The sequence below is a fragment of the Mobula birostris genome, chromosome 6 (assembly GCF_030028105.1).
Source record: "Mobula birostris isolate sMobBir1 chromosome 6, sMobBir1.hap1, whole genome shotgun sequence".
NCBI classification, from domain to species: domain Eukaryota; kingdom Metazoa; phylum Chordata; class Chondrichthyes; order Myliobatiformes; family Myliobatidae; genus Mobula; species Mobula birostris.
This window is the reverse complement of record NC_092375.1, coordinates 159,396,495-159,423,111: the sequence shown is the minus strand read 5'-3', so window position 1 is coordinate 159,423,111 and position 26,617 is coordinate 159,396,495. Positions and strand designations below refer to the sequence as shown.

The 26,617-nt window shown below is 40.8% G+C and overlaps 1 protein-coding gene across 1 annotated transcript in view; it reads left to right on the top strand.

Annotated features, from left to right (window-relative positions):
- Window positions 1–26,617, top strand: part of itgav (integrin, alpha V) — a 103,023-nt gene that overhangs the window by 73,636 nt on the left and 2,770 nt on the right. Inside the window, exons 20-29 of the mRNA XM_072261724.1 lie at window positions 3,575–3,722; window positions 5,067–5,159; window positions 7,364–7,443; window positions 9,127–9,207; window positions 16,330–16,429; window positions 17,591–17,749; window positions 22,322–22,429; window positions 23,179–23,292; window positions 24,135–24,236; window positions 24,317–24,439. Of these exons, the coding sequence (XP_072117825.1) occupies window positions 3,575–3,722; window positions 5,067–5,159; window positions 7,364–7,443; window positions 9,127–9,207; window positions 16,330–16,429; window positions 17,591–17,749; window positions 22,322–22,429; window positions 23,179–23,292; window positions 24,135–24,236; window positions 24,317–24,439 (1,108 nt within the window). The remainder of the gene's footprint in view (window positions 1–3,574; window positions 3,723–5,066; window positions 5,160–7,363; window positions 7,444–9,126; window positions 9,208–16,329; window positions 16,430–17,590; window positions 17,750–22,321; window positions 22,430–23,178; window positions 23,293–24,134; window positions 24,237–24,316; window positions 24,440–26,617) is intronic.

The window sequence follows — 26,617 nt, the reverse complement described above, 5'->3', positions numbered from 1 at the left end:
GAAATGTCAATATTTCAGTGTCAATCTGCCCATGTCGGGTCCTGACAACGTCAGCAAGTTTGGGTCTCCCTTGCAAATGTGGTGTCCAGACTGTGACAGTGACTTCAGGTGTCAATATCTAACACCCAAATGCAGGCTAGGTGGGAAGCAGAGAAAATCAGAATTCTTGTTGAACCTGACACAGCAAAAGCAAGCCTTTTCATTTGAATGGAGCAGACAAGTTCTTGAAAGCACTTGTCAGGGATGGACACACTCAGGTTGGAGGAACAACACCTTGTATTCCGTCTGGGTAGCCTCCAACCTGATGGCGTGAACATTGATTTCTCTAACTTCCGTTAATGCCCCACCTTCCCTTGGTACCCCATCCCTTATTTATTCATTTATTATTATTATTATTATTATTATTATTATTTTTTCTCTCTCTCCTTTTTCTCCCTCTGTCCCTCACTATACTCCTTGCCCATCCTCTGGACTTCCCCCCTCCCCTTTCTTTCTCCCTAGGCCTCCTCTCCCATGATCCTCTCATATTCCTTTTGCCAAATCAACTTTCCAGGTCCCTCCACCTCCTGTCTTCTCCTATCATTTCGGATCTCCCCCTCCCCCTCCCACTTTCAAATCTCTTACTATCTCTTCTTTCAGTTAGTCCTGACGAAGGGTCTCGGCCCGAAACGTTGACTGTACCTCTTCCTATAGATGCTGCCTGGCCTGCTGCATTCACTAGCAATTTTTATGTGTGTTGCTGTCAAGGATGGAGTCATTTTTATTTCCCCGCTTGTAATAATTCTTTGTGACTTTTAATATTTTTTTTCTTCCAAGTTGTAATTGCTTCATTGTTTTTAAAATTGGTGTTGGAATGCATCCATGACATTTAGATGGGTAAATACTTTATTGATTCCAAAGGAAATTGTAGTGTCACAGTAGCATTGCAAGTGCATGGATCTAAATATTAGATGAGTAGAAAGAATAAAAAAATAAGTAGCCATAAGCAGTCTAATAGGAGGGGGTCATCACTTCTCTAGCAATAGGTTGACTCATTATAGAGCCTAATAGTGAGGGTAAGAATGATCTCATATAGTGCTCTTTGCAGTAGCATACTTGTCCTAGTCTATTACTAAAAGTGCTCCTCTGTTCAGCCAAGGTGGCATCCAAAGGGTCAGAAACATTGTCCAGAATTTTCCATAGAGTCCTTTTGTTCTACAATATCATCCAGTGTGTCCATTTTTGGCTCCAATAAGAGAGCCAGCCTTTCTAATCAGTTTATTGAGCCTGTTAGCATCATTTGTGTTGATGCCATTGCCCCAGCACACTCCGCATGGAAGATTGTACTGGCGACAACAGACTGGTTGAGCATGTGAAGGAAAGGCTTGCATACTCCGAAGGACCTCAATCTCCTCAGGAAGCAGAGGCGACTCTGGGCTTTCATGTACACAGCCTCTGTGTTGGTGCTCCACTCAAGTCTGTCATCCAGGTACACCCCCAGGTGTTTGTAGGTCCTCATCACATCCATGTCCTCACCATCAATAATAACAGGGAGCAGTGCAGGCTTAGTCTTCCTAAAGTCCATCACCATCTCCTTTGTCTTACTGATGTTGAGCTGCAGATGATTCAGCTTGCACCATTTGACAAAGTCCTCCACCAGGGTCCTGTGTTCATCCTCCCGTCCTCCCTTTATACACCCAGCTATTGCTGAGTCATCAAAGAATTTCTGCAAATGACATGACTGTGTTGTATCTAAAGTCTGAGGTATACAGGGTAAATAGGAAAGGAGCCAATACAGTCCCCTGTGGGGCTCCAGTGTGGCTTATCGCCATGTCTGACACACAACTCTGAAGCCACACATGCTGCGATCAGCCAGTTAGTTGTCTATTATCCAGGATACAATAGAAGTGCCAATTTGTATTGAACGGAGCTTTCCCCCAGCAATGAATGGCGTATGGTATAAAGGCACTTGAGAAATCAAAAAACATGATCCTCATAGAGCTGCCCTGCTTATCCTGATAGGAGTAGGCTCTGCTCAGTTGCTAGATGACAGCATCATCGACTCCAATGTGCTCTTGATAGCCAAACCGCAGGGGATTGAGGGCTGCTCTGACCTTGGCTGGAGGTGAGCCAGGGCTAGCCTCTCTAGGATCTTCATGATGTATGAAGTCAGGGCCACTGGACGGGGGTCATTCAAGACTTTCAGTTGGCCCATCTGGGTACTGGGACCACACATGATTTGCACACAGTCGGGACCCTTTCCAGGCTGAGACACAGATTGAAAATGTGTTAAAGAACTTCACACAACTGCTCAACACACTCCTTTAGGACCTTGAGGTTCCACACCATCCAATGTTTTGCTCTGTGTGAGTTTCCCCAGAGCCCTTCTCACCTGTTCAGTAGTGGAGGTGAAGATTGTGATGATAGCAGTTGGTATGTGGAGGTGTAGCTGGTAGGTGCAGGGCAAGGAAGGGATGTAGACAGTGGTAGCCTATGTATTTCATCCACATGTTGAATTGGAGGGGGGGAGTGGAGGCATTGGAGCTGAGGGAGTATTGGGTGCCTCTGCATCTGGATAGATGTTCTTTGGGGGGGGCAGGATGAATAGGAGGGCAGTTGTCAAACCTATTGAAGAATTGGTTTAACTCACTAGCCCATTCATGGCTGTATTCCGAGGCTCTGTAGCTGGGCTAATTGAAGCCAGTGATGTTCTTCATGCCTCCCCACACCACCTGTGTGCTACTCTGCCCAAGCTTGTTCTCCAGCTCTCTCCTGTATTCCTCTTGAGCCACCTTGATCTTCTCCTTTAGCTCCCTCTGCACATTCCTCTCTGTCTCCTGATCGAAAGGCTCTCTTTTTGTGGTTGAGAAGAGCCTTTAGATCACTGGTGACCCATGGTTTGCTGTTAGGGAAGCAGCGAACAGTCCTTGATGGTATTAGTGTCCACACAGAAGCTGATGTAGCCAGTGATGCGATCAGTAAGTCTGTTAATGTCTTCCCCATATGGTTCACAAAGCACATTCCATTCAGTAACCTCAAAGCAGCCCTTTGTATGTTAAAGCCTTAACATCTTTGATAGCCAACAAAATGACAGTAGTGATTTTGCCAACCACCATGGTGTTTTCAGATGATTTCTGTGATGTCATGCATCAATCAGAACTTAAGCTATGTTTGACTCTATGCAATATGTCTGTGTAAGGCCTTGCACTGTATGAAAATCACATTGTTAGATTGACTAAAGACAGGTTTGAATATTTTGTGTGTCTGGTAGGCAGCTGTGGTCAGCAAATTCTAAGCCAAGTATTCTGATTGACACCCTTTTTATCTTGCACTATCATCCCTTGTGCGATTCAATTGTTCTTGCGTGGAAATACCATGACAGAACTTTTCCTTATCTCTATCCCTTATCCCTTTAATCTTAAAAGGTGTTTATCTCCAGTTTTTCCAATGTTAAATATTAACTTCTGAAATGTTAAGTCTCCACGGATACAGGCCGACCTGCTGAGTATTTCTGACAGTTTTAACTTGCTATGAATGTGATTTACTTGAAGCTGTCAATTTAAAATTACTTAGTCATGACCCATTTCATCTTCAGGGATCAAAAGCAGCTGTATATTGGGGATGATAATCCCTTAACTCTGACTGTAAATGCACAAAATGAAGGTGAAGGAGCCTATGAAGCTGAGCTACACATTGAACTACCACCTCAGGCGGACTATGTTGGGGTTGTTCGCAACAATAAGGTAGACATTATGAACTTTGTACTTTAAAGTTGTACGCTTTGTTAACTAACAGTCCATTGTGCTGTTCTACCTAAATAAATATAATAAAGTTTTAAGCTTGTTATTCCATGTATTTCGATAAAATGTAAAAGAGTGATTACGCCTCACAACATTGGGAACAGTCAACAATGTTTTTAAAAATATGAAGGTGATGCTGATGGTTTTTAACATGTTACATTTTTAGGTCTCTAAGTAGAGTGATGCACAGGAGCAATAGTTTAGCTATGCAGATTTTTGGAACAGCATTTTATTTTTTAAAAATCGTAACACTAAAGTGGATATGTTGCTTAAAACTCAGTATATAGTGGAAACACAGTTAACATTTCATGCTGATAGTCTGTCATCAGAGCTGGAAAATGTTGGAAACAAATTTAATGATACAAAGAACTATTAATTTCAAGGTAATCATTTATCATTTAGGATATCTGAAATTGAATTAAGGAATAGTTAAAGAAAATGAAGAGAATGATTAAAATGCCATTTTAGCATTACACTTGGAGTTACTAGTCTTATGTTCAAAGGAATGTCACGGATTAAAAATACAAACAAAATATAACACACTTTCAGTATGTTACTCAAGTTCCATTTGATTCATCTTTTTTAAAACGATAAAATTGAAATTTAGCAGCATAAATGCAACTTGAGCTGTTTCAGTCGTATCCACTAACCAAATGGAATCAACCCTAGAAGGTGATTTCGGAAGCGTGACCATGAAGTTTAAGAATAAGAGAATGGTATCAAATGCTAAATCAGAATAAATAAACTACTTGGCTACATCCCCGTCATTAAGTATAGTCTAAAAGTAATTGCAAGCCTAGCGGATCTGCAATTTAAACAACAAAAAAAAAGGAACGTCACTGGAAATCTGGAAAAAAAAATGATTCCATGTATTGAATGTAAAATAAGAATTACATTTGACCACCATTTAATGATTAATTAATAGCTGTCTTGGGTTGGTAAAGTTTGCCTTTAATTGGAAGGTGAACCACCAGTTTAAGTACAGCTTCACAGATGCAGAAAGTTTGCATGTGTCTGATGGATGTGCAAAGAAAACAGATTATCTTCACTATTATTTGAAAGAATTAAAAGAACACATCTCTGGGAAATATTTTCTTTCACATTAAATTGAGTTTGTGGACTATGCTGATGTCCATGTGGGAACAACTTGTCTGATAAATTACTATATATAATTATGATTGTTGTAGCAGAAACTTGTCTCCGTCTTTGTGTGCTATTCACACTGGTGGTTATACAGCTTGTGCTACATGTTCCTGGTACACGTGCTTTATCTGCTTTGTTTTTCAGAGTCTTGCCAGACTGTCCTGTGCTTACAAGATAGAAAATGAAACCCGGATGGTAGTTTGTGATCTTGGAAACCCCATGAAAGCAGGAACAAATGTAAGGAGACTAATCTTGGTGTTTGAAGAAATTATTACTTGGAAATATACAGAAAGAAGCCTTTCAGGCCATCAAGTCTGTGTCTGTCATCAGCCACCCATTTTGCACTGATCTTGCATTAATCCCATTTTTTAAAAATACTTCATTTTCAAAATTTTCAAAAAAAAAATGAAATCAACAAGAACATGTAAGCTCAGACATGTATAAAAATAAAATAAGAAAAAAAAAGGAACATAACGTTAGAGGGATGTCTATTGTACAAAGTGCTCAAAAGTGCTAAACATTAAGTCTCAAGAGAGGGCCGTGAGAAATCAGCTGGGGGGAAATTACTCATCTGCCCCTGGCCTCGTCTAGGTAGGCAAGAAATGGATCCCAGATAGCCAAATATTTTATAATTGAATTGGTTCTCAAGAACCTAAGTCTCTCCATCTGTATGACTGAGGTTATGTTAGCCATCCATCTCCGAAAAGAAGGGGGAGAAGGTGATTTCCATTCCCTCAAGATAAGTCTTTTGGCAACAGTCATCCCCAGCATCAGAGACTGTTGTATGGCTGTAGGGAAGCATAGAGTGGATTGTGAACAGACAAAGATGGCGAGACCAGCTTCCAAGGGGAGGGATCTTTTATAGGCCTTTGAGTAGTAGTCAAATATTGTGGACCAAAATCCAGTCGGTGATGGGCAAAACGAAAAGGTGTGTGACAGCATGCCCTCCATCCCTTGATGTCTATCACACATTGGCGAGACTGAAGGGTAAATCCTGTGCAACCTGAGTTTAGAGTAGTGGAGACGGTGGACAACTTTAAACTGGATCATCTGGTGTCTGCTGTTAACAGAGCAAGCCTATATCATAGACAAACTCTTGTCCCAGGCAGCTTCAGATAGTTCAATGCCCAATTCTTCTCTCCAGGCCTCCCTGATCTTCACAGTAGAGACTATAGTACAACCATCGAACAAACGTACAAACTTAGAAATGAGATGCTTGGAGTCAGGAGGGTTCTTTAAGATATCAAAAAATATATGCTTCCCTGGAAGGATTTCAAAATTATAAATCTTAGATTGAATGTAGTGTCTAATTTGTAAGTAATGAAAAAAGTGCGAATGAGGCAGCTCAAATTTCTCTTTCAGGAGACTAAATGTTGCAAGCCGTCCCTCTATGTACACGTCTTCGATAGAAACTAGACCCTTCTCCCTCCAACCATGGTAGGTTTTATCTGACCATGAGGGTAGAAAGGAGTGATTGAAACAGATTGGTGTTTATACAGAGGTCTCTGGTAAATTCTGATTTAGAACTCTGATGGAATTTTTCCAAACAGAACTTAAACTTTTTGAAATCCCAGGCTTTTCTAACTTGGAGAACAGCGTAGCTGGCAAGGAGGAATTGACAACAGAGTTAGACTCCATACATAGCCACAAGGGGGCCCCAAGAACTAAGTTATCCGGAGCCCCCTGTTGCCAAAACATTAGAGCTCTAACATTGACAGCCCAATGATAATGTCTGAATACAGGTAATCCCAACCCTACTTCAGACTTGGGCTTTTGCAAAAGGATTTTCGAAATCCTGTGATTCTTACAATTCCAGATGTAAGACAAAATTATGGAGTCCAACTCTCCCATTTTTTTAAACTCTTCCCCACATTCCCATTGACTCTGCTCAGATTTCTGTACCCCTTCACACTAGGAGTAATTTACAGTGACCAGTTCACCCACCAAGCTCACACCTTTGACTCGGATGGTCACAGAGAGAATGTACATGCTCCACAGAAACAGCCCACCAAGGTCAGGATTGAACCAGAATCTCTGCTGTGAGGCAGCTGCATCACTCCGCCACTCCTGCTTCTGGAGCAGAAGAACTGGAGCCTTTCTGCGGTGACGCTCCTCAGACTGGATCACCAGAATCCGGCCACGACGTAGCTGCAGTCAGCCTCTCTGGACGTCAAGTTGAACGGGACTTGTAGTGAAAAATGCTAGTGGATTCGTTTGGGCTGTGATTGTGTTGCTTTAGAATGCTTTCCTTGTATTGCACAGATGCACTTTAAGCAATGCACGTTTGTTACAAAGGGAGAGATAGAGATTTGACTTAGCATGTTTCCAGGAAATTTTTCAGTCCACTTACCAGGAGTTGGGCAGTAGAGTCAGGAGCCTGGTGTGTTACATTGAAAAGCTGAAGAATCGAGAATTTATTTTTGTAATTTTTTTTTCTACAGCTCTTAGCTGGCCTGCGATTCAGTGTACACAAGTTACAGGAAGCTGAAGCAGTCGTTGCCTTTAACCTGCAAATTAAAAGGTAGGTTTTAATCTTTGCGACAATTGGTGTATCAAAGGCTTGCTCTGGTTAGAACTGGAATTGCTTGTACTTCATGATGTTACAATATCTCAAATCATTGGAGAGCAAATAATTTGTACAATGCGATGACAATACTGCCTGGCTTCGGATGCATCCTGCTGTCCCAGCTGGAGGCAATTCTAATTCCTCTTCTTCCCCTGCCCCTCCACTACCCTTCAGTCCGCCCTGAACACCCCCCCCCCCAACTGTTGGTGTTCCCTGGGAATGCATCAACCTTGTATTGATTGCCAGGATGAAGAAAGTTTCAAGGTGATTCTAACGTATGCAGTACAGTAAGTAACAGAGTTCACAATCTCTTTGACCCTCTACCATCAGGCACGAGGTACTGTAGCATTAAGACAAGAACTGTTGAGATGAAAAACAGCCTCTTCCCCAGGCCATAAGACCACTGAACTCCCTGCCCCACACAGGTCTTATCACGTATGAAGCACCAGCTTTTAACTGGTTTTGTATATGCACTATTTCATTTGTTAATTCATTTGTGGTAATATTGTGAGTTGTATGTACTGTGTTGTGCACCTTGGTCCGGATGAACAATACTTCATTTGGCAGTATGCATGTGTACAGTTAAATGACAGTAAACTGAATTTGAACTTTGAAGGGTACTGCTCTCTTTAAGGTGTTGTAACATCAACTAGACAGTCAGCCAAGCTCCATATTCAAAAATGATATGAGAGTCAGGGTATAGGCTCTGAGCTCCTTAGTTGCTCCATATTGCAGACTCAGTGGCATAACATAGTGAATGAGGATTGAAAAAACAATACTTCTGCTAGGAGTGGAGAAAACAAAGATAGCTTTAAATAGAAACTTTCACTCCTAACATAGAACTCTGGCCTACTGCCAGCTACTGCTCTTATACTTACTACTTCCTGGCTGCACAGGAGGTGACCTAATACGGATCTGAAACTGCTCATTTTAAAATAGATGAATGTGCTTAACATAAATCAATTGCCTGAAAAGCAGAACACTCCCTGTCTGACCTTTGAGGTCACTACTAAATACTTTGATGATTACCATCGGTCTTCTTTGGCAATGACAACAGTAGATGGAGTTTAAAGTGGGAAAGACTAAGTACAGCCATCGTAGATATGAGAAAGGCAGTTCGGAATATTTTATAATGGTGAGCTACTGAGCTGTCCACGTACATAGTGATGAAGTGCTCCTGGGGTGAACAAAGTCATGATTGGACCCCTTTTCTTGGAATTTGATTCTGGGTTAGATTGTACTGTTTGAATTCCATGTTCATGATCGTTACCATGCCAATGAGTTTTAGCAGTTGCATAACTCCTAAAGCAGGAGAGCAATAGAACAAGTAGCAAGTACTGAAGTCCTGTCCACAAATGGGCTTCTGACACCTCATACAGTCAGGGGACTGCTTCACTGCTTAGGAAATATTATTAGAAACAAGTGGGGGTGAATAAAAATTAATGAGATTATTAATTGCCATTAGTTCATGCAATAAATTAACACAAAATGAAAGAGTAAAACTTCAGTGAATGCATCTGTTTTAAAAAAAATGATTTACATTATTTCAACAAGTCAAATGGCAGTAATAAATGAAGAATAATTTGACTAGTTTGATATTTTCCATAACTTATCACATTTTATTTGTTTATTTTGTAGTTCCAACAAATTCAATGGGGAGAGTGAAATGGTGTCCTATGCAGTTGACATTGCTGTGCTGGCTCAAGTTGATATCAGAGGGTAATTATTAAAATAATTAACATTAATATCATCTGCTATTATGACTGATTTTAAGTTCTTCCTAAAATTGTGGAATGATGGATGGCATAAAGAATTCATGCAGGATTAATAACTTTGCAACACCATGAAAGAAACTCCAGCATTTATTTCAACAGGACATTGTATAATTAGAATGCACGTTCACTTCCAGGTGTTAGGTTGTTGCTGTGCATCAGTTGCATTTTATTAAATCAGTTTGTTTAACAGATTCCGTAGAATGGAAAAAGGGCTATTTTTTCCTTAAATTGAGTTTTCCCATATGATTAATCGTATCTGTGCCCAAGGTCATGCTGTATGTACTGTAGGTTGGCATTTTGATGAATGGTATATTGCTCATTTGAAGGTGCATGGATGCCCATCGTGATCTGCAGTTCCTCTAGTGCATACACCAAAGCTATAAGATTGTTTATTTTAATGACAGGACATTGATCTGAAACATAGTACCACAGGGAAACAATATGGAAGTGGGCCTTTTAGCCCGCTAAGTCCATGCTGAATATCAGGCACCCATTTTGTACAAACCGTACCCTAACGCTTTTCATTCTGCACACATTCACATCATCTTGCCTCAGATTCTACCACCGACCATAGGACAATTCACAATGATCAATTAGCCGACAACTCTTGGGACACAGAGGAAGCCAGAGTTTCTGGAAGGAGCATACATGGTCTCAGGGAGAACATGCATGCTCACATACAAATCAGAACAGCCACCCTCCTCTGCTGTCCAAACCTTGTCCATTGTTAACCCTGTTGTCCTGTCTGTAGGTGCTGCCTATATTACGGACTATTTTTGAAAATTTGTTTTATTTTCGATTTCGAACATCATCACTAATTTGCTCTTAATTAAATTTATTGCCAATTTTATGAAGCCATTGATTGAGTGATCAAACATTTCACATTGGCAGAATCAAGCACTAAATGTGTCAAAGATGTGATTTCTTTCATCCATTTCCCTGAGTAGAATCACTGTGCTTCCTAATTGTAGAGGGTAAAATGAATGCAGCAAAATACAGGGAAATCCTGGAGGAAAACCTGATGCAGTCTGCAACAGAACTGCGACTTGGGAGAAGGTTTTTTTTCCCAGCAAGACAATGACCCCAAACATAAAGCCAAAGCTACACAGGAATGGCTGTATTGAAGTGGCCAAGTCAGAGTCCAGACCTCAGTCCAGTTGAAAATTTGTGGCTGGACTTGAGAAGGGCTGTTCACTCATGATCAAGAAGAATTGAGAAAAATTGCAGTGTCCAGATATGCAAAGCTGATAGAGACCTATCCACACAGACTGAAGGCTGTAATTGCTACCAAAGGTGCATCTACTAAATACTGACTTGAAGAGGTGAATACTTCTGCAGTCAATGATTTTGTGTTCAATAATTGTGATAAATTTAGACCAATTTTTAGAAATCTGTTTTCACTTTGACACACAAGCCTTTTCTGTTGTTCAGTGTCAAAACAGCCAAATTAATCGACTGTGATTCAATGTTGTAAAACAATCAAATATGAAAACATCTGGGGGGGGGGAATGGATAGTTTTTATAGGCACTATATATACAATGGATTCCATAAGACCATAAGATATAGGAGCAGAAGTAGGCCATTTGGCCCATTGTCTGTCCCGCCATTCAATCATGGGCTGATCCAATTCTTCCAGTTATCCTCACACCCCTGCCCTCTCCCCATACCCTTTGATGCTCTGGCTAATCAAGAACCTATCTATCTCTGCCTTAAATGCACCCAATGAATTGGCCTCCACAGCTGCTTGTGGCAACAAATTCCACAGAACCCTCTGACTAAAGTAATTTCTCCGCATCTCTGTTCTAAATGGAGGTCCTTCAATCCTGAGGTCATGCCGTCTTGTCCTAGAATCCCTTACCATGGGAAATGACTTTGCCCTATCTAATCTATTCAGGTCTTTTAACATTCGGAATATTTGTATGAGATTCCTCTCTCCCCCCCCCCCCCCCCCTTTCTCCTGAACTGCAGGGAATACAGCCCAAGAGCTGCCAGAGGTTCCTCATACAGTAACCCTTTCATTCTTGGAATCATTCTCGTGAATCTTCTCTGAACCCTCTCCAATGTCAGTATATCCTTTCTAAAATAAGGAGCACAAAACTGCACACAATACTCCAAGTGTGGTCTCATGTGTCCCTTACAGAGTCTCAACATCACATCCCTGCTCTTATATTCTATACCTCTAGAGATGAATGCCAACATTGCATTCGCCACATTCACCACTGACTCAACCTGGAGGTTAACCTTTAGGGTATCCTGCACAAAGACTCTCAAGTCCCTTTGCATCTCTACATTTTGAATTCTCTCCCCATCTAAATAATAGTCTGCCCAATTATTTCTTCCACCAAAGTGCATGACCATACACCTTCCAACATTATATTTCATTTGCCACTTCTTTGCCCATTCCCCTAAACTATCTAAGTCTCTCTGCAGGCTCTCTGTTTCCTCAACACCACCTGCTCCTCTACCTAACTTTGTATCATTGGCAAATTTAGCCACAAAGCCATTAATCCCATAGTCCAAATCATTGACATACATCGTAAAAAGCAGCGGTCCCAACATTGACTCCTGTGGAACTCCACTGGTAACCGGCAGCCAGCCAGAATAGGATCCCTTTATTCCCACTCTCTGTTTTCTGCCGACCAGCGAATGTTCCACCCATGCTAGTAACTCCCCTGTAATTCCTTGGGCTCTTATCTTGCTAAGCAGCCTCATGTATGGCAACTTGTCAAAAGCCTTCTGAAAATCCAAGTACACCACATCTACTGCATCTCCTTTGTCTACCCTGCTTGTAATTTCCTCAAAAAATTGCAGTAGGTTAGTCGGGCAGGATTTTCCTTTCAGGAAACCATGCTGGCTTTGGCCTATCTTGTCATTTGCCTCCAGGTATTCCGTAATTTCATCCCTGACAATATATTCCAACAACTTCCCAACCACTGATGTCAGGCTAACAGGTCTATAGTTTCCTTTCTGCTGCCTCCCACCGTTCTTAAATAGTGGAATAACATTTGCAATTTTCCAGTCATCTGGTACAATGCCAGAATCTATCGATTCTTGAAAGATCATTGTTAATGCCTCTGCAATCTCTCCAGCTACTTCCTTCAGAACCCAACTGTGCATTCCATCAGGTCCAGGAGATTTATCCATCCTCAGACCATTAAACTTCCTGAGCTCCTTCTCAGTCGTAATTTTCACTGCACAAACCTCACTTCCCTGACACTCTTGAATGTCAGGTATACTGCAGATGTCTTCCACTGTGAAGACTGATGCAAAATACGCATTTAGTTCCTTTGCCATCTCTGTGTGTCTCTCATTACAATATCTCCAGTGTCATTTTGTATTGGTCCTATATCTACCCTCAACTCTCTGACCACCTTAGTTTCCTTCTGCAAGTTTTTAAAAGCTTCCCAACCTCTATCTTCCCATTGTGACTTCCTTGTATGCCCTCTCTTTTGTTTTTACTTTGGCTCTGACTTCACTTGTCAGCCACGGTAGTGTCCTTCTTCCATTAGAAAATTTCTTCTTATTTGGAATATATCTGTCTTGCACTTCTCTCATTTTTCACAGAAACTCCAGTCATTGCTGCTCTGCTGTCCTTCCTGCTAGTGTCCCTTTCCAGTCAACCTTGGCCAATTCCCCTCTCATGGCATTGTGATTTCCTTATCCCACTGAAATACCGACACATTGGAATTTAGTTTCTCCTTCTCAAGTTTCAAAGTGAACTCGATCATATTGTGATCACTGTTCCCAAAGTGTTCCTTAACCTTAAGCTCTCTTATCACCTCTGGATCATTGCACAATACCCAATCTAGCACAGCTGATCCCCTAGTGGGCTCAACAACAAGCTGTTCTAAAAAGCCATCCCTTAGACATTCCGGTGACTTGGACCATCGGTTAATCAGGGCAGCTGCGTATTTGGAACAATTCTTAAAGAACAAAAAGTAATCAAGAAAATAGCCAGGATCCCCTTTGTTATTTGGAATACTCTGCCACTTAATAGGGATGGGAGACAGCTGCCAAACAGTTTCTAACTAGCGTCAGTCATGTGCACACGTGGCTGTTAGACACTATGCCATGTTTGGAGCGAACAGATTTTAAATGGTGTCAGTTGAGTATGGTTGTGCTCAAAAAACAGTGATTATTGTCACTTATAGTTGGTGAGAAATAGCAGTAAGACAATTTAGAACTCTTTTGCTCACTGCGGTTTCAAGCATGCAGGTGAGGAGGTGCAAGAAAAGGCCGGGAGGGGAAAAAATGAAATGATTTCCCTACTTGCAAGTTAGAAACTACAAAGAATTTAAAGGCATCAAAAATCATCTTGAATATTACAACAAAAATAAAGATTTTAAAGATGCAATTGTTGAAAATATTATATGAAGGCAGTTTATTATCTGTACAAGGTGGCTGCACTGATTTTGTTCATTTACAGTCAATTAAAAGACCACGGCAGCGTACTCCGGATGAATTCCGCTGTTGGTATCTATTAAGAACTAATACAGTTTTATAGTACTGTTGTAGTCTTAGTAGTGTTCCAATTTGTTCTGTATTTCATTTAAATATGTAATTTTTTACTCAGTTAAACAGTAGTTTGTCTTTATTGTGCCTATTTAACTATTTCTATGAAACGTGGCTAATTGGGAAGACACTTAATTGGGCCAAATGCACTGGTCCTGATGGGCACCTTGTGACTTAAAGACATAACATTCAAACTGTATTGCTTGTTCTTTGTTCTTCAAGATCTGTGATTTCCTATGACCTCCAACGTATCTTGACTTTCACCCAAGGTTACTGTTCGCTTCCCATCCTTGTAATCATACCAGGGTGTCACTGAACTTTGCCACTGCTCAATTTGCTTTTCATTGTTGCATTAGGAAGGGCACTGAGATTGTATTCAATGAGAGTAGACTTCATCACAGTTCCAAAGGAGGCTAAGTGGGCAACAGCTTCTCCAAAGTATAGGCATTCATAGATTACAGCCATGATAACCCTATTAAATAGCCTGGTTTCAGCAGGAAATGATTTGTAGAATCTGTTATTTCTGTGAATGAAATAAAACATTTTGGGACCATTAGGACTAGTGAGATTTTAAAAAGGTGCCAAGGAGGGCCTCTAAGCTGCCCAAACGATGTTCATGGAATTTCTTTGCTACATGGACAATTACATTGGTGCTGCTTCATGCACCCATGCTGAGTTTGTCAATTTCATCAACTTTGCCACCTACTTTCACCCTGATCATAAATTCACTTAGTCCATTTTTGACACCTCTCTCTCCTCGATCTTTCTCCATCTCTGCAAACAAACCAATAGATTTTTAACAGCCTACTGATTCCCATGGCTATCTTGACTCTACATCCAGTGCATCATCCTCTTCCCACTCTGTCTCCTGTAAAAATGCCTTTTCCTTTTTCCAGTTCCTTCACCTCCACTGCATCTGTTCCCAGGATGAGGACTTTCCTTTCCAGGACATCAAAGAACAGTGTTTCCTTTCTTCCACCATTGATGCTGCCCTCACCTGCATCTCCATTTGCCAAACTTCCACGCTCAGCTCACCTTCCTGCCGCTTTAACTGGGATTGAGTTTCTGTTGTCCTCGCCCACCTCCCCATGAGCTTCTGCATCCAACGCATCGTTTTCCACAATTTCCACCTTCTTCATTGGAATCCTACCACCAAATATATCTTTATACCCCTCCCTTTGTTTTCTAAAGTGATTACCCCCACCTCTCATGATTCTTTAATACATTTGTCCTTCCTCACTAATCTCCCTGCGGGCACTTATCCCTGCAAGCGGAAGAAGTACTACATTGCCCCTTTACCTCCTCCCTCACCTCTGTTCAGCTCCCTAAACAGTCCTTCCAGGTGATGCAACACTTCACCTGCAAATCTGTTGGGGTTGTCTACTGTATCTGATGCTCCCGATGGGGCCTCCTTACTTTGGTGAGTGCCAACGTAGATTAGGGGAGCACTTTGGGCACCTTCACTCCATTAGCAAAATGCAGGATTTTTTGATGGGCCGCCATTTCAATATCATTTCCCAGTCCCATTCCAATATGTTGGTCTACTGCCATGATGAGGCCAATGGCACGAACTTCATTTTCTCCAACTTCTGATAATTTTTCCCTCTTCAATTTCTCCCACTATGCCTCCCTTTACTAGATCTCCTCACCTGCCCCTATTGTCCCTCCTTCCCTTTCTTCATGGTCTACTCTCCTCCCTCATTGGATTCCTTCTTCTCCAGCCCTTTACCTTTTCCAGCTATTACTCCCCAGCTTCTTGCTTCATTGCCCCTCCCCCATCCACCTAGCTTCACCTTTAACCTTCTAGGTTGTACTTCTTCCTCTCTCCCGACTTTCTTAGTCTGGCATCTTCGCCCCTCCTTTCCAGTCCTCATGAAGTGCCTCAGCCTGAAACTTCGACTCTTTATTCATGTCCATTGATGCTGCCTGACCTACTGAGTTCCTCCAACATTTTGTGAATGTTCACAAAATGCTCTACTCCAGTCAATTTTCAAAAATTCTCTGAGAACCTCTTGTCAAGGATGGCTGGGGTGGACTTGGAGATCTCCGTAGTCCGTTTGAGCAACGACCATGCCTGCTAGGTCCATTATTCTTCACTAGCCTGTCTCAAGTCCTCCTTATCCTTTGCAAGCATTTCCTCACCTGCTTCCATTCATGCAATGGCAAAACTGAAAAAGCTGTGTTTCTATTATGCTTCCCTTCTGATCTGGCTGCAAAGATTGCACCTGCTAGCCTACACGAGGACTATAACACAGTGCTGAAACCAACAATGTCAGCATAGAAAATGACAATATGACTCTGTGAACCCTGTTAGTTGAACCTCTTTGTATGACTTCCATTAACAGAATTGGGGTAGTGTGCAAAGCTGATTGTGTGCCTTAGAGAAATCATGGGCAGTTTCTGTTCCCTTGTTTCTTTCTGTCATTTTGCAGTAAAGTGTTAGTCTCTTGTGCTCCAATGTCAGTATTATATTATTAATGTTGGGTAGGTGAATAGTTTGTTATAAGTTTGCTATATTCGTTCCCACTCTAATATTTTTAATTATTTGGCTAGCGTTTCTTCTCCTGATCAGCTGTTTTTACCCATTGCAAACTGGAAAGAAGACCCTCAGAATGAGGAGGAAGTGGGTCCATTAGTCATGCATGTCTATGAGGTTAGTACTGACTTGTTCATTAAGAGTGCTCTGTTCTATCTGTCCTTGGGCATAATATTGTTGCCTTATTTTGAATATCCATTTAATATTAGATTCATTATTTATAATCATTAAGGATGAAATTACCATTTCCATGAATGTATGAAAGAAATCTTATCCTTGCAGCTGAACTTTAATGGTTGCTATATTATTAGGGGTTGCATTTCAGACTTCCTCTTGACTTTGATCTTCATAGCAGAAAAGGCTGTTTTGCAGGCAGACCAAGATTCTCCAATGAATTGAAGTAGCTCTCTTTTAGATATCTGAGTACTGAAACCTTCATTGAACTAACTGCTTCATTAAGAATTGTTTTTCATATTAAATTAATTTAAGAATTTATCACAATTAATAGCTGTAATTTGAAGATGGTGTTGTACAGCTTCCTTGGAGCAAACAGCTATGACGAAAAACTAATCACAGAAAATTGTTTTTAAGTTGGCAATATCCACTTAAAATTGTGGGGAAGTAAGTGCCCACAATAATTGGTTTTGAAAGTCAATACATCATTAATATTTAGATTTATGGATGTGACAAAAGAGTAAAAGACTGGGAATAAACTCTTTCTGAAAAACTTTTCAGAATTCCTGGAGAAGATGAGCAAATGACCTTCTGTGATATAAAGTGCTGTCTTCCTCCCCAGTCCCAAGGTTCTTCACATGGTTCTAATGGTGTAAAGTTTGCAGGAAACGTGCCAGGAAAGACAGTGAAATACAAAGAACTGGTCTGGTTTATTGGAAACACGTTCTCAAGGCTGGTGCAGCATTAATGGATTTAAATTTAAAACCACTAACTAAGAATCTGTTGATCTAGTGCATATATTAATAAAATGCAGCACCTGGCACTTAGAAGGCTGAACTTGGTAAGAATTAAGATCCAGTCCATGCCTTTGAGTTCATCAGAATGCAGATGTAGCCTCTGCAATGGGAATATTACATAAGTACAAATAATGTCAACATGGGGCTAGAGTGTGTCGCGAAAAGTGACTGACAGGGTTTAAAAAAAAAACACCATAGCCTATAATGGTGTGCTAAACAGTGTGGATCGCAGTAACATAACAATATTATTGCTATCATAATTGCTAATATGGAAACATGAATGTTAACTAAATTTTCTCTTTTGAAGTTACGGAATAATGGACCAAGTGCTTTTAGCAAAGCCATGCTTGATCTGCAATGGCCCTACAAGCTTAAGGACAATTTCTTGTTATACGTAATGGAGTACACAGCTGAGGGTCCTATGAATTGTACGTCAGACACCATTATTAACCCTCTGAATTTAAAGGTAGATATTGCATTTATTAGCTTTAGCAAGCACTGTATTTTTATGTTTGTGTTTTTGGTGTATGGACACATGACTTAATTGTATTGAGAAAGCACTGTGACTGGAAATTTTTTTGGTAATGCTCTCGTAATCATGGTCGATAGAGAATTTAAATCCAGCACAACGAAGAAATTATCTATCAGGGACAGAGCGTAACTTGAAGGTTCCTGAGACATTACTCAATCTCAAGTAATCTTTGGGGGTGAAAAGGGTATTCAGTGAGATCATTTGTAAAATGCTCTCTCATGGATCCTGTTTTTCTTTTTTGCATTTGTACCCAGGTCGAAGTTCAAAAGTTCAAAGTACAATATATGCAACCCTGAGATTCATTTTCTTATGGACATGTGCACTGAATCTATATAAGAATAATAACCATAATAGAATCAATGAAACCACCCAACCAGGGTGTTGAACCAAAGTGCAGAAGATGACAAACTGTGCAAATACAAAAAGAAGTAATAATAGTAAATAAATTAAACAATAATATCAAGAACATGAGATTAAGAGCCCCTGAAAGTGAGTTCATTGGATGTGGGAACATTTCAATGATGTTGCAAGTAAAGTTGCTTCAAGAGCCTGATGATTTAGAGGTATTAACTGTTCCTGAACTGGTGGTGTGAGTCCTGAGGCTCCTGTACACCTTCCTGATGGCAGCAGCAAAAAGAGAGCATGACCTGGGTAGTGGGTTCCTGGATAACGGATGCTACTTTCCTGCGACAGCATTTTATGTAGGTATGCTCAGTGATTGTGAGGGCATTACCTGTGGTGGACTGGGCCATATCCACTACTACTTGTAGGATTTTCCATTCGGGGGATTGGTGTTCCCATACCAGGCTGTGATGCAGATAGTCAGTACAATTGTCACTACACAACTATAGAAGTTTGTCAAAGTTTTAGATGTCATGCTGAATGTCCGCAAACTCCTTAGGAAGTAGAGGTGCTACCGTGCTTTCATCGTAATTGCACTTGCGTGCTGGGCCCAGAACGGGCCCAGAACAGGCCCTCCAAAATAATAACACAAATTTAAAATTTCTAACCCTCTCCACCTCTGATCCTCTGAGGACTGGCTCATGGACCTCTGGTTTCCTCCTTCTGAAGTCTAAAATCAGCTCCTTGGTCTTGTTGATATTAAGAGACTGTTTTTATAACAGTCTCGCTGCTATATGCTGATTCATCACCACCTTTGATTTGGCCTATGACAGTGGTATCATCAGCAAACTTGAATATGGCATTGGAGCTGTAGTTAGTCATGTAGTCCTAAGTGGAAAGTGAATAGAGCAGGGAAGCTACACAAACAGCCTTTTAGTGAGTGATGAATATTCAGCTGCATTTTTGCCAAACTTTGTGGATGATTGGGAGGCTTTGGGTTTGGAAGTGAGCCATTTATTAGAGTATACAGGCCTTAGCTCTGTCCTGCAGCTACAGTGAAAACCTCAAAACTGCGATAATAAAGGATCTGATGTTGATCCTGTAAAGGAACTTAGTGTGATTATAAGTAATTTGCAAGGCACTTTTCAAACCTTTTTGCTTGCATTGTGTGCTTTACCATGATTGAATATGGTGATGTATATGAATTCGGTGCTTGTTATCAACTAAATGCCTATTGCCAATCACTTTGGATTTAATAGAGCAGGAGAGATTTCATCTAACCTAATCGGTTGTGAGACTGATATTTTTCTTGAGATTTTTGTGGCGTTTAACTTGCCAGTGTAAGTATTTTCATTAAGGTTTTGCATTATTCTCAGGTGTGCATGGTACTGCTCCTGACCTCTTTGTATTCTATATTGAACCAATCATTTTTTATTAGGTTCATTATTGGCAGAATGAGCAAATTTGCATGTAATCAGAACATAATATTCTACAGTTCAGTTTCCCACAGTATTGCACTTGGAAAATTAAAAAGAGATTATATTATGTTGGTACTCATAAAACTGGCATTTTAAAGTACTGTACTGATGTTGATGTGAAACTGATTGCATGTACACTTTATGCAATGAATTTATGCTATAATTAATAGAATGGAGAAATATACAAATAAGTTGGGAATATTAGATATTAAAATAAAATTATACAGAGAGCAATATAGTTGTGCAAGTACATGTTGAGTACCCCTTATCCAGAATACCAAAATTAGAAAACCTCCCAAATGTTTTTGAGTGCTGACATGATGTCACAAATGGAAAATTTCACAAGGCACTGGGAAGGTTCCCAGGCGATGTGTGGGTCTCTGTAGCACAGCCAGTTCTGAGATGTGATCTCTCGTAGAACATAGAAATCTACAGTACATTACAGGCCCTTCGGCCCACAATGTTGTGCTGACCATGTAATGTACTCTTAGAAACTGCCTAGAGTTACCCTACTGCATAGCCCTCTACTTTTCTAAGCTCGATGTACTTCTCTAAGAGTCTCTTAAAAGACTCCATTGTATCCGCCTCCACCACCAGCACCCGCAGTGCATTCCACGCACCCAACGCTCTCTGTGTGAAAATCTTACCTCTGACGTCCCCTCTGTTCCTACTAACAAGCACCTTAAAACTATCCTCCATTGTGTTAGCCATTTCAGCCCTGGAGAAAAACCCTCTGGCTATCCACACGATCAATGCCCCTCATCATCTTATACACCTCTGTCAGATCACCTCTCATCCTCTGTCACTCCAAGGAGAAAAGGCTAGTTCACTCAACCTATTCTCATAAAGGTATGCTCTCCAATCCAGGCAACATCCTTGTAAACACGAAAACATTTGCAGATGCTGGAAATTCAAGCAACTTATCCTTGTAAGCGGAACAAGTGCTACACATGCCCTTAGACTTCCTCCCTCACCACCATTCAGGGCCCCAGACAGTCCTTCCAGGTGAGGTGACACTTCACCTGTGAGTCGGCTGGGGTGATATACTGTGTCCGGTGCTCCCGGTGTGGCCTTCTATATATTGGTGAGACCCGACGCAGATTGGGAGACCGCTTCTCCCAGTGGCCACACATTTTAATTCCACATCCCATTCCCATTCCGATATGTCTATCCACGGCCGCCTCTACTGTCGAGATGAAGCCACACTCAGGTTGGAGGAACAACACCTTATATTCAGTCTGGGTAGCCTCCAACCTGATGGCGTGAACATTGATTTCTCTAACTTCTATTAATGCCCCTCCTTCCCTTCTTACCCCATCCCTAATTTATTTATTTATTTTCTCTCTTTCCCTCTCACAATAACTCCTTGCCTGTTCTTCATCTTCCTCTGGTGCTCCCCTCCTCCATTTTTTCTTCCAAGGCCTTACGTCGCATGATACTTCCCCTTCTCCAGCCTTGTATCCCTTTTGCCAATCAACTTCCCAGCTCTTGGCTTCATCCTTCCCCCTTCTGTCTTCTCCTATCATTTCGGGTCTCCCCCTCCCCCTCCCACTTTCAAATCTCTTACTATCTCTTTTTTCCATTTGTCCTGATGAAGGGTCTCGACCCGAAACGTTGACTGTACTACTTCCTATAGATGCTGCCTGGTCTGCTGCATTCACCAGCATTTTGTGTGTGTTGCTTGAACATCCTTGTAAATCTCCTCTGCACTCTTTCTATAGTATCCACATCTTTCCTGTAGTGAGGTGACCCGAACTGAACACAGTACTCCAAGTGGGGTTTGACCAACCTCTTATATAGCTGTAACATTATCTTAAGGCTTATATATGTGATGAATAGAAATTAATAAAAAAAATAGAAAAACACTGCATAAAGCAGAAAGTGAATATCTTGATTGTGTATTGAAATAGTGGATTCATCAGTGTCGCAGTGAACATATACCACTTAATGGTATGCTGATCATGACACAAGCAAAGATCTATCATGACAAACTGAAAATTGAAGATAATTGTTTCATGCACAAAAGTATAAAAGAAATTATATAAAACTGCAACCCCCCCCCCCACCCCATCGTAGTTGTGGTGGAATGGGTGTCTGTTTGAAATCGATGGTGGATGTGGCCAATTGCAGCGCTGGAGCCCAATAATAGATGTGGTCAGAGGTGGTCATTCAACTCCACCCCCTTGGCAAACTTCTATAGATGTATAGAGGAAAATGTTCTGACTGGCTGCACTACTGCCTGGTATGGGAGCACCAATACCTGTGAGTGGAAAATCCTACAAAAGGTAGTGAATTCAGCCCAGTACATCACGGGTAAAGCCCTCCCAACCATTGAGCACACCTACATGAAAAGCTGTCGTAGGAAAACAGCATCCATCATCAAAGATCTACTTATACTCATAACTACACTCATCTATCAAAATGTTCCCACAACCAATGGTCTCACTTCAAGGACTCTATCTTATTATTTCATGCTCTTGTTATTTGTTGCTACTTATCTATATTTGCATTTGCACAGTTTGTTGTCTAATATACTCTTGCTCTTACATTGATCCTGTTTACAGTTATTATTCTATAGATTTTCCGAGTATGCCCACAGGAAAAAAAATCTTAGGGTTGCATCTGGTGACATGCATGTACTCTGATGAGAAATAATGACCTTGTTTTATTATTCATTTTATTGTAGGCAGCAGATTCTGAGGCAAACCAGTTGTCACCTGCAACTGCAAAACCAGAAACTCGACACCACCGAAAACGCAGAAGTACGAATGAGTTAGAGGGGATTCAAGTGCTGGTATGTATCCAGCAGAAACCAATGCTTGACTCTCAATTGTGTTCCCGCAGATGTTCAAAACCTCAATGCACAAAGCCTTTCAACCAGGAATATCGATTGGTATAAGTAACAATATTGGGAGGCAAGTTGAACCTGGAGTTTTGAAGAAACTGAATTCTAAAGGATATCATTGTTCTAGTTTTACTCAACACCCAGTTTTCCAGTCCTCTGCATTTCAAGTGATAGGAAACCTAGCATAAAGTAATTTCTAAAATGCCTTTTCATTTCCAAAATGTCTTTTCTCTTCCAAAGGTGCTTATTTGCTGCAGATTTTGTTTCCACATGTGCCAGTCAGTGATTTTTGACTAGATGACAATCCTTAGCAAGATACTAAACCAAGAGGCAATGCAGCCCCCATGAATCCCATATTCCTTCCTAAAGTATCACTGAACATTAATGGGAGCCTGGTAGTTTTTCTTCCAATAAATCAGGCTTTACTTATTTTATAAATCCCTCAGTGGATGGTGCAGATATAGTGTAAATCAGTATTGAAACTGCAAGTTTTATTAGAACTCTTGTGGCATTTTCCATTTTTAAAATGAAGCATTGGAAAAAAGCTGAAATTAATTCTTTAATTCATAATTATTTACAATGTAGTTGGGAAAATAAATATACTTTGAATGTCCTAAGTTTCTTGTAATTAGCGTCATTTTTTAGAACATATTTGAATCCATTGACATAAGTTCTCTTAAATATGTTAATTCCCCTAGGACTGTGGCTCTGCAGATTGTATGAAAATAAACTGTCAGATTGGCAAACTGGAAAGGGGCAGGAGTGTAGTTCTGCACATCAGGTCACGATTATGGGCTGAAACATTCATGCAGGTGAGTAGCAGGAAGTTTGAATTATAACAGTAGCTTCTGCATAAACTTTGTTCTATTTGTTACTCGCATCCAGGTAATTTAATGCAACGTGCGCAACAATAGTGAGATCCAGGTACAACAAAAAACTTGCAGCAGCATTACAGGCACGTCGGTACAGACAATGCACAGAATACAAATTATACTCAATTCAAGACAGGGAAGAGAGGGGGGGGAAAAAAACATTTGGTGTACTTATTGTTCCAGCAGTTAATTTTATGGGATAATCAAGATTCAAAGTACATTATTAAAGTATGTATGCAGTGTTCAACCCTGAAATTCGTCTTCTGCACAGATGGCCACAAAATAAAAAAACCATGGAACCGGCCTGTTCAAAGAAAATCATCAACACCCCGTCCACAAACAAAAAAAAAAATCACACAAACAGCTACAAAAAAATGAGCGAAAACATAGGATATAAAACGCAAAATCAGAAGGCATATTTCAGTTCAGCTCAGTGTTCATTATCTGCAAGCTGCCCTGAGTCAAAAATCAGTCGGAAGTAGCAACGAGAAGGGAGCAACCAACACGAGAACACATCGTAAACTTGAATTAGAGTTCACACAAACTAAAAACCGTGGTGATTAAACCTTCCTCTGGCACCATCCCCCAACAGCATCAGTGGGGGGTAGGGGAGAGAGAGAGAGAGAGACCATTCATTCAATGGCAAGGATATACAAGTTATTAATAAACAGATATATAAGTTATTGGATCTTATGGGAACTTTCTTGAAGAAGACAGCTTGGAAGACTCTTTAAAAAAAACATCAAAATAAATGGTCTTTCCATTTTCTTTTTTGTTACTAGAAAGAAAATCAGTCCTACTCCTTGAATGCTTCAGCAACATACAATGTCATAGAAATGCCATATAAAAATTTTTCTGCTGAGCTTCCCTCTGGATTTATGGTGGTAAGTGCCTATTTTGGATCTATTAGTACAACTGAAAATCAAGCTTTGTTGGATAACCAGCAATTTTTTTTTAATTGCAGGTCACCACTTTAGTGACTTGGGACAAGCCAACTGCTCCTCACCAGGTGCCATTTTGGGTGATTATACTGGCACTCCTGGCAGGCCTCCTGCTTCTCGGTCTCTTGGTACTTATCATGTACAAGGTAAGTGCTATATATTGAAGGAACACTCAAACCCTCCCCAAAGATCTTCCTTCAGTCCTGACGAAGGGTTTTGGCCTGAAACGTCGACTAATCTTTCCAACTGATGCTGACTGACCTGCTGAGTTCCTCCAGCGCATTGTGAGTGTTCCTTTGACAACAGCATCTGCAGATTATCTTGTGTTTACGAAGTGCTATATATTGCTGGGCAGTTAACTTCAATCAGTCTCTGGAAAGTGCAGAGAGGTCACTGGATAATAGACTAATCTTTTACTCAATAGCCAAGATAGTAGATGAAGGTAGGCCAGTGGATGCAGAGGCCATCAAAGTCCTGCATGGCTGGCTGGTCTGGATGGGTGGACCTCGTGGAATCCAGGGAGAGCTGGTTAGGTGAAGGTCTGGTTTGGAGGGGCCGCTGCACGGGATCGTAAAAAGCTGCAGAATGTTGCAAACTCAGCCAGCTCCAAAATGAGCAGTAGCCTCACAAGCATTGAGGACAACCCAGTGTCAGGGATGACTTGGTACTTGGACAATTTAAACGGCGAACCAGATGGACTGAAAAGGAAGGGTGGCGGGACCGGAGGCGAGGGCTGGAGCTGGTTCTGCTCTGCGACATTTATTCTGGTTTTCTCGGTGCTAAGGCTGTGCTCTGCTTCGGGTTTTGTGTCTGCAAGCTTCGCAACGGTTTGCCCTGCTGTGTGATGAACTGAGACTGAGGTTATGGGGCTGCTTGGGCTGCTTCGGTTGTTCGAACTCACTTTTGCCCTAAATGCTGTTGCTTGCTTTTATTGTTTGCATGATTTGTTTTTTTTCCCCTCTCTTTGCACATTGGTCTTGTTCTTTTAATTGGATTCTTTCGAGTTTCTTGGTTGACAAATATCAAGGTTGTATAATTTAATACATACTTTGATAATGTACTTTGAACTTTGATCTTCAAAAGGTGATGCCTCAAAAAGGTGGCATCCATCATTAAGGACCCCTGTCACCCAGGATAATGCCCTCTTCTCATTACTATCATCAAGGAGGAGGTACAGGAATGTAAAGACAAACACTCAGTGTTTTAGGAACAGCATCGTCCCCTCTGCCATCAAATTTTTGAATGCAGATTAAACTCATGTACACCACCTCACCATTTTCCCTTTTTTTTTCCCTCTTTTTTTGTTACAGACAAATGTGACATTTTGGAGAGTTAAACCAGAATAGGACTTGTACTATGATTGGTAGGGCAGTAAGGAGTGCAATGGAACAGAAATTCTGGGGTACAAGTGTACTGCTCAGTGAAACAGCATCACAGGTGGACAGTGTAATGGAAAGGATTTGGCACACAGTGCTCCATCAGTCAGGGCATTGAGTACTGAAGTTTGGACATTGTGTTTCAGTTGTGTAAGTCATTGATGAGGCTGCACTTTCTACAGTTTTGGCCATCTGTTACAGGCAAGACCTGGATAAACTGGAAAGAATGCAGAAAAGATTTACAAAGATGTTGTCAGGACTAAAGGGCCCGAGTTACAGGCAGGTTTTGGGTGTACACTCAGAGTCTACTTTATTAAGTAAACTGTACACTTCGTTAATGCAAATATCTAATCGGCCAATCATGTGGTAGTAACTCAGTGTATCAAAGCATGTAGACATGGACAAGAGGTTCAGTCTAAGTGACTTTGACCATGGAATAATTGTTGGTGCCAGATGGTGTGAAGTATCTCAGAAACTGCTCATCTACGATTTTTATGCACTAGAGCTCTAGAGTTTACGTTATGTATGTGAAAGCACCTTGTTAATGAGAGAGGTCAGAGGAGAACGGTCAGACTTGTTCAAGCAGCCAGGAAGGTGATAACAACTCAAATAACCACGCATTACAACAGTGGTGTGCAGAATATAATTTTTGAATGGACAACACATCGATTGTTGAAGCAGATGGGCTATAGCAGCAGAAGTCCATAAAATATGCTGTGGCCACTTTATTAGGTACCTTAGGTATATGATAAAGTGGCCACTGACTGTATGTTTGAGTGTATGTTTAACTGTTCTATGCTAGCTATTTATCATACTGAACATGCATTCATTGGTAGTTTAATATGATTAATGTTACAATATTAATTTGTAAACTGAGGTTGGAAGGAAATTAAATTCCTCTAATATACATAGACAATATAAATTTAGCAAATAATCTTGATGCAATAC